At 36.1% G+C, this 8,873-nt stretch overlaps 1 protein-coding gene across 1 annotated transcript in view; it reads right to left on the minus strand.

Moving 5' to 3' along the window:
* LOC109834192 (mitogen-activated protein kinase kinase kinase 5-like) overlaps positions 1-8,873 on the minus strand; it is a 27,611-nt gene that overhangs the window by 17,661 nt on the left and 1,077 nt on the right. Inside the window, exons 2-5 of the mRNA XM_020402133.1 lie at positions 5,915-6,520; positions 5,747-5,834; positions 4,683-4,745; positions 4,433-4,596 (exon numbers count right to left, since the gene is read on the minus strand). Of these exons, the coding sequence (XP_020257722.1) occupies positions 4,433-4,596; positions 4,683-4,745; positions 5,747-5,834; positions 5,915-6,459 (860 nt within the window). The 5' untranslated portion in view covers positions 6,460-6,520. The remainder of the gene's footprint in view (positions 1-4,432; positions 4,597-4,682; positions 4,746-5,746; positions 5,835-5,914; positions 6,521-8,873) is intronic.

The raw sequence follows: 8,873 nt of genomic DNA on the forward strand, positions 1-8,873 counted from the left end.
CATTTAGGAGCTTTTTTCAATGCCTATAATTCAAATTTTTCAAAAAAAAAATCTAATATATCACCATCATCATGAAACAATGATGAATAATTGTTCAACATGTTCTAATGACATTGATAATATATATTTGAAACAAAAAAAAGAATAAATATTGACAATTAAAGAGCTTATGTTCATAAAAAATAACAGCAAAAATAGATAATTTGCTTGATTCCTATGTCCCTTTCTCCACTCATTCCATGTCTAAACCCCCTGGTACCCAAAATTGGTTTATATAGATTAAATCATAACATCTAACACTATCTAACCCCCCCCCCCAAAAAAAAAAAAAAAACTAGAAGGAGCAATCGTTTGGTGAATAAAGGTAAGGAGAATTACTTCTAAGGAGGAAATATTATCAGCAAAAAAGGGGACGAGTCGAAGACGACGACGACAATATACCTTGATCAAAATTGGAGGCGACAGCTACTCGGAGGTGGAGGCAGCGACTGGAGGCAACGATGAGGAGGTGACAGCGACGACGTGGAGATAGTTCTTAGGCAACGTAGAGGTTCGCGGAACGTGGAGGCTATAGCGCGCAACTAACTCAGAGGCGCTGACGACGGCGGAGGGGCGCGACGAGCCGAGTCGGAGGCGGAAACGACGAATCGGAGGCGGCGATTCAGAGTGGCGCCGACAGTCGTTAGGGTTGCAGCGGCGATGTGGAGGCGGCAGTCGGCGACTAACTCGGAGGCGCTGGAGACGTGAAGGCGGCTGCGGCGACGAGTTGAAGGCGACAGCAAGCGAATCAGATGTAGCGATTCGGCGTGGTGGCGACGACCGTTAGGGTTGAGGGGGAGAAAAGGGGATCTGCTTAGGTTTGGGGGGAAAAGAAGTCACGGGATCTCAAAACACCTTTTTACTGTTTTGAGAAAAACGTTTATTTTTTGGGCTTTGTAAAGGGGTAGCCAAAAAAACATCACATTCACCAAACGCGTTTCATTGTTTTTTTTGAAAAAAAACGAAAACGGTAAAAACGCCCTAGTTGCTAAACGCTCCCTAAAAAATTAGAAGTTAATTGGTAGAGAACACAAAATCCCTCAATATCTCACATAAATCTTTTATAATTTATTATATTACTTTTTTATCTTGATAGGGTCCACTACACCTTAAATCATTGTGTAATTGGTTCGTCTTTAATTCTTAGCTTTTCTCACCCCACCTCATCTTTTTCATTTTTTTCTTTTTAAATTTCCGGAATAAGAGTAAATGAGTAAAATAAATCAAATCAAATTGTCTTTTGTGAAACAAAACTCTTATCTATCTTCTGACGCAAGAGAAAACATATCCACTATATCCTAATGTGCCCTCTTTTTTTAATTTTCGGATAAAAAAGAATTATTGATTTGTTTTCTCTTTTGCTTATTTAATTTTAACAAAAAAGGTAAATTGGTGAGGACGAGAGTATTTTCGTAGTTTATTTCTTCGTCTATTTTTTGTCTTTTTATATTTTTGTTCCCAGATAAAAGAAACGATAAAAGAGGTTGGAGAACGAAGAAACAAAAAGAAGATAATTAAGTGTCTCAGAAAATAAAATAAAACCAAGTACTTGGAAGAGTGATTTAAAAATGAGAAAGATTTATAATAGATTCACGTCAAATACAAAGAATTTTATGTGCCCCACTAATTAATGTCTAATTTGTTAGCTACTAATCTTAAAGCATGACTATTAAGATACAAAAAAGAGGAAATTCCTCATAATAATCCATCTGTGTGTGTGTGCGCGTATGCATGTGTTGGGGGTGGGGTGGGAGTGGGTTCGGGGCCAGTTCAGACCTGAGCCCGAAAGGGCCTTAGCAGGCTAGGGCGAGGACTTTGTCTTCTCATCTGGGGTCATCTAGGGTTGGATCCAGCCCGACCCACTTCTTGCATAGGTTCAGGCTGGGTCCAACCCAACCCCTGATGGTTCAACCTGCGAGTCGATCCGCATTCTTTTTTTCTGTTCAATTATTTTTTAATTTTTTTAAATTTTTTGCTAGATTAGTATGTATAGTTTAAAGAGGAAAATCTGTATTTTATCTTTCTGCAAAGTCTAAACCCTATAACTTTACAATTAGCGATGGAGTTATCTCAATGGATAGAAGATTTATAATGATTTGAGCATTCTCAGTATATCAAAATGACTATAAATATTCATCAAAATACATAATAGAGGTTAGAAAATCTCTGCTACCAAAATTACAACCCAACTGCTTGGATGTTGCAATTTTCCATTGAGTTGCATCTCATATCATTTCAAAACATCTAAAAAATGTTAATGTTCTATCAACTAACTACATCAGTAAATTTCTATTTTTAAATATGTCAATTTGGAATGTGAGTTACATTAATAGTCTATTTTTTACGTAGTGTGAGTTGCTTATGAGATTATGACCTCAATAATACATCTATAGCATTCTGGAGGGGTTTGTTGAACATTGAACTATAGAAAGATAGAAAATCTACTTTAAAAAGTTTGAATTATTGTGCGTTAATATGCCCTATAGGTTGATTTTTTAATGGAATGGGCTCATTGTTAGGCGCTCATATCATGAACAATAAAAATAAATTGGGCTCGGTTGAGTTATCTTCAAACCTATAATTGGATTAGGCTAAAATTTTCTAAGAAAAAAATATAATCATCACCTAAGGCAGGTCGAACCAAGCTAGGCCAAGCTTGGTCGTGCTTAGTTCTTTATTCACAGGTTTAGAGTGAAACTCAGCATAGCCCATGACCAGGCATACCATGGGTCGGTTTAGGCTCGGCCCACTATGGATTAGGTCGGATCTTACCCCAAGGCGGGCTAGGCCGGTTCAGCCCGCGGTTCGAATTGGCCCACGTCCATGCTAACCCTTAGTATGTGTGGTGTGTGCACCGTATCTTGCCTTTCACAAATTTGTTATGTCTCGTGTATGTTTCCGCACTCGCACCTGAACTCGTATCCGTGCAACCTAGCTCCCATCAAAGACAATCATCTAACCCTTAGATGGGGACCTTTATATGATACCTTTCTGTAGTTAAAATTTTCGCTTCACTAAGGTAGATAAAGTCAATATGGCACGCATAATCTATACTACATATAAAAGAGGATTGGGGTGCTAAAACTTTTGATTACCCTTTTTACAAGTCTTAATTTTGATCATTCTAACTTTCCTTTAATTATTTTATTTTGTTAATTTATCTCAAAGTCTTAAATTAAATTAAATTAATTATAAATTATCATAATAATAAGATTTAATTAGTTTATGAGGCTCTTAAAGATTCCATAACTTATTTAATTAACTGCATATGTTATGGATCCAATCAACTATCACTCTTTGATTTTTCCTTTACATAACCTCTTTTTCATCTACACACTATAAATTACGACCATCTATTCCCTTCAACCCAACAAATCGCCTACTAAGACAAATTTCTACACCAACACAATGGTTTATGAAATATGTTATATGATGTATATTGCTTTCAACGTTTCTTGCCTTTTTGAGTTTCTTACCTCAATTAGGCATCTTTTATGTTCTTTCGTTAATAATTATGTTGAATCATCAAACTTTGTTTGTCTTCTTTTTGATTAATCACTAATAAGTTTTTTGTTCATTAACTTTAGGCTGCAAAGGTTAACTAATAAAACATATTAGCTATCTATCTTCTATTCATTGAGTAAATCAGAATACACAAACCTAAAAATGATAAATTTGATTGAATTGCAAAAAAGTTTTGATTTCTTATCTAAACTCTAGATTATTTTGTTCTTGATTGAGATTCTCTATTGGATTAAAATTGACTTATACAATTCCCATGAAGCGAGCTACTCAAATAATATTTTTATATCGGTTGTGATTCCATCTTGCTATTATATCTTTTGTAATTTTGCATCTAATAACAACTTTTGCTATTCCAACAAGATACTAGACATTTAATATTAATTTTTTATTTTATTGGCCTTTGTAATTTTCGTGCATGATATATTGAGAATCAATATACCATAAGTAAATATCATATCGTAAGTGCATATTTAAGAATCAATAGAATAATTTCTTAAACCAAGTACGTCACATGCAACGCACGTATGGCAGGGTGAAAGATTAAACTTTGATGGGACATCAAAACGTGTCTAACACAACCATCAGCAAAAGAAAAGCTTAATCATAGAACCTAAGGTCCTAAAATGAGCTATTTTGAGCAAGGGCAACAAGGAAGTTTCACTCTGCAAGTATTCAGACGAAATTTTATCAACTTTACTTACAGTAAGGAAATTCAATTAAAACAGAAAATAAAGCAGACATACAGGAATAGTACAAATTCAAGAAAGAAAATCAACTCAAACAAAGCTCAAGCTTTTTATAGATTTTTTGGAATTCATTGTCTAAGCCTAATGATGAAGTTGACTCAAACTTTAATTGAAATGAGAACCTGTGAATGTTTTTCGTCCCATGCAAATAAGCCAGCCCCTTGAGTATATGCCGAGTGAAATTACGAACTACTGATTCTGTCATAGCTCCGTAATGGTCACGAACATATTTGTTAATTGATCCGGGAAAAACATACTCAAGATATATGTAAAACCGATCTTCAGTCTGCATACAAAAATGAACTGCATTTCAGCAACTTACATTTAGCCTGCAAAATTAAAGTATCATACTCAATAAGTGGGACTGCTCACCATTTCACTCCCATAATACTGCACGATATTTGGGTGCTTTAATTGACTAAGGACTTTTATTTCCTGATAGAAGGAAATAATGTAACTGAGAGCATTAGACAATATAAATAACTAAAGCAAAGAAAAGAAGTATAGATTCAAACTTAAGAGACAATGGGTCAAAAGAAATTAATAACTCCCAGTACAATCATATGATTTTATAAGTCACTAAAGCATGAGCACAAGTCAGATAATGTCTCCATGAAGTAGTAATAACTAAACAGTTAAGAATGACAAATTCTCATGGTAAGATAGTTGTAGAGATAATTGTCAACCAATAAAGGAGATAACCCATAATAGCATTGAATGGAAGAATAGGATTCATGGAGCCGTCCCCAAAAACTTTGGGAAATAGGCTTTCTTGTTGTTTTATAGATACTTGTATGAACAAATGCAAATGTGATTGATCATCATATCACACAAAATGAATGCATACATAATGTTTATTCAAGAAGTAAGCTTTGTGCAGAACAGAAGAAGTTCAAGTGAACATATCAGAATGCCAAAGAATCTCTACTTATGCTCTTCATCTCTAAAGTCCACACAGGTAACTCCTTCATTGACATTGAAGGTCTGTCGGGTGAAGTGCAACCTATGTTGCACAGAAACTAGTACGGGTACCAGTAGGGAACACAGCAAATTTGTAAAAGGTAGGGTCAGGGACACTGTTATATACATGTTGAAATTAATAATTTACATGAGACCAACATTGTTTTTTCATTCACATGTTATGAGAATTAGAATTCCTATAAAATATTTATGTTATATTGCTTTATGTTTCTTCTATGATATGAGCTGCGGCTATCAACTATAAGGATTGTAAATTCAGAAGGATGAGGCATCACGCACAAAAGAGTATGTTGCTTGAATTACAAGAAGACACGATACAAGAAACTTGTGGGGCAATTTTATTTCCCAGCTTACTAAATGTACATAAGAATAGGCAACTTAGAATCAAACAAATAAACTTCTTCCCTCGTTAAAAAAAAATCTTAGAAGAGTATGAGCTAGGTATGGAGGCCAACCTGTTCCAACTGTTTCAAACATTCAGCAGATTTCGGATCATCAGGAATTAAATTTACTTCTTTCATTGCACATAAGGCTCCAGTGTGTCTGTAAGAGGATATCGTGCTTGAGTTCAAATTAGCAGAAGGAAGTAACATTACTGAATCACTTAAAGAGAAAGCAGCTACCTGTGTGTTGCCATGTAGACATTTCCAAATGTGCCACTTCCAATGAGTTTTTGCTTTTGCCATGGAGATGACTCAGGTTTTGATGTATTAGAATGAGCCAAAGGAGGTTGTGATGGAACAGAAGCTCCTGGTGGTAGAGGTAATGGGTGGACATTTGCATTGCTATTATTCTCATGCCATGGAACTGAGTTATCAGGGTACTTTGGATGCATTGGCGATGAAGGAGCGCTAGGATTTCGTGACCTTACAACAGGACTTTTTGAAGTGGGACTATATAATGACAAACGGTCGGGACTAATTTTGTCGGGTGAAGTTTGATTTGAGAAACCTGGCATTGAATCTTTCGAAACTATGTCTGAAGGAGACCACATTCCTTGAGGGAAGTTGTAAGACGGGCCATACTCTACATTACTCATCCTTCTAGGACTAAGAGCTGGACTTGAAAATCCACTGGCTGGAGCACTTTTAGCAGGTATGTTCAGCCTGAAGGTTTCAGTTTCAGCAGAATTTGGATCTTGGAGAGCCTTCTTATAATAACTAAACATTGATTTTCCCTTTGGTGCATCAACATGCTCCGTACTTTTACGAGCAACCTGATAGGTTAACCTACTGCAGTAGAAAAAGGAACAACAACTGACTATGAAGAGTCTGAAATATAAGAATACTTCAACTAACTATGACTAAATGCCCCGGGAGAACAGTTATCACAACAAAAATGCTCTCTCATTTTAGGTCTAAAATAAAAAACCAAAAAAAGTTAAACATATTGGTTATTGTCATGGAAGGTAACAATTGTATCCTTCTAGAAAGTGTCCTCCAATGAGCTTACAAACATAAAAGAGTCCGAAATATAAGATCTCAAAGAATTTCCAGAATAAGCACAAAGCAACACTGGAGGTTTTTATACAATGAGCTATTCAACAGGTTGTGTAAGTCCTTGTTAAAACATGAATTCCAGTTGCACGATCAAGAAAAACAAAGACATATGAAGTCGATTCTATAGCCTCTGTAGACCCATCGTCGAATCTTTATTGACATCCACCAGATTTTCTATTTAATTAATCAAGAAACACAAACCCAAATACGCAGTTAAGATAGGGGAACAAGTGAATAAAAGGTAAGCAAAAGAGTACAGAGAGAATAGCCAAAACTCTAAAGATGAATGATTGCTGCCTATGTAGTTAACTAGTCAACTGCGGAAATAATGCAGAAGCTAAGTAATGAAAGAAAATTATGACAGGGGCATGCTTATTCATTCATTTTGAGACAGAAGCTATCAAATATTTCCTTGCATTTCAAATTCGGTTATACAATATACAAGGGCCTTAACAACCACGGATATTCTCATTCTGAAAGATAATCATAACAGACACGCTTAAACAAAAAGAGTACAGAAAGAATAGCCAAAACTCTAAACATGGATGATTGCTGCCTATTGTAGTTAAATAGCTACTACAGAAACCTGCAGAAGCTAAATTATGACAGGGACATGCTTATGCATTTTGAGACAGAAGCTATCAAACCTTTTTTTTTTTTGCGTTTCTTATTTGATTTTACAATCTACAGTGGCCTTAACAGCTACATTGATTCTCATGGAAGAAGAAAGTCATCAATAGACCCCTTATTGGCCTCTCTGGTAACCTCAACTTACAATCAATAAATTCAGACCTTAAACCATGAAATAAGAAAGGAATATGATAGTAGAAATGCTTAATTCCATGAAATAAGAAAGGAATATGATAATAGAAATGCTTAATACAGACTGCTTTAGTTCATAAGTCGAAGCCTGCCAAAGAAAAACTCACTAACTAGTGTGGTAGGGGGGTCCGATCTCACAAGGAGAAGAGCACGCTAGATTATGCTCCAAAGAATAAGGTGTGGTAGATGTGTGATGCGGAGATAATTGCCAAAAGAAAGGGGAAAAAAGGTCGATGCTAAAGATGCAAATGGCAGAAGAACAATGGATGGAGACAAAAAAGTTTAAGAACTGAGAAATAACCTGCAATAAGGAATTACTCGCACCAAAAGAAATCAACTCCCAAGAGGCAGGCAAGTCCTTAGATGATCACTATAACCCGTGAGAAAATCTTTATGCTTTTGACAAAGGAGTGAAGGACACCCTAACAGTCCTGTCAAATCAATTAGGATCCATCAGGTAAAAGGCTCCGCATTCTGTTACAGTTGCATGATAGATGGTCTACTTGTGTATCGGGTCTGAGCCACTATTCTCATGTTATTATTAGTTCATTTGTTCTAGTTATGGTTAAATTGTAATTCTTTTATTAACATATGCACATTGCACAGTAATATAGGTAAGGAGTCCTTTTCATGTTAAGAATAACATTCTACCTCCTCATCCTCATTGCATGTTATCTCGTTGGAATATGTCCTATGGATGAAACTTTTGTATACTAGACACTGTAGTATGAACACCAACTCTAGAAACTGACAACTAAGCAGATAAAATGGGTGCGAAATGTCCATGGCGCAAGGATTCGACATCCTCCCATCTTCACACCCCTTGTTAACCCCTCACTCCCCCTCCCCCTCCTCCTTTCCCCCAAACTAGCGGAACATCTCAGTCTGTATTGATGTAGCTAAACTCAAGTTCTTAATGAGCACATGAGTTGAATTCTTTACCAGTTGCATGCTAGAGGGTCTAAAGTTGCATGAAGTTTGAACTACCTCGTGCTATCAAAAGTTGATCTATTCTAGTTCTAGATTGCACTTCCTTTATTAATATAAACACATTGTACAGTAACTTAGGTAAGCACTGCAGTCACCCTTTTGACACTAAGAATAACTGAATAACATTCTGCCTCCTCATGCCTGCCTGATTGCAAGTTAGCTCATCAAATATGTCCTATGTAAGAAACTTCTGTATGCTAGATAGTATGAACTTTTGTAAGATGCACACCTTCGATAACCTCTTGACATCCCCGTGAAGATCCCTCCCCCA

This window comes from Asparagus officinalis, chromosome 3 (assembly GCF_001876935.1).
Source record: "Asparagus officinalis chromosome 3, Aspof.V1, whole genome shotgun sequence".
Lineage (NCBI taxonomy): Eukaryota > Viridiplantae > Streptophyta > Magnoliopsida > Asparagales > Asparagaceae > Asparagus > Asparagus officinalis.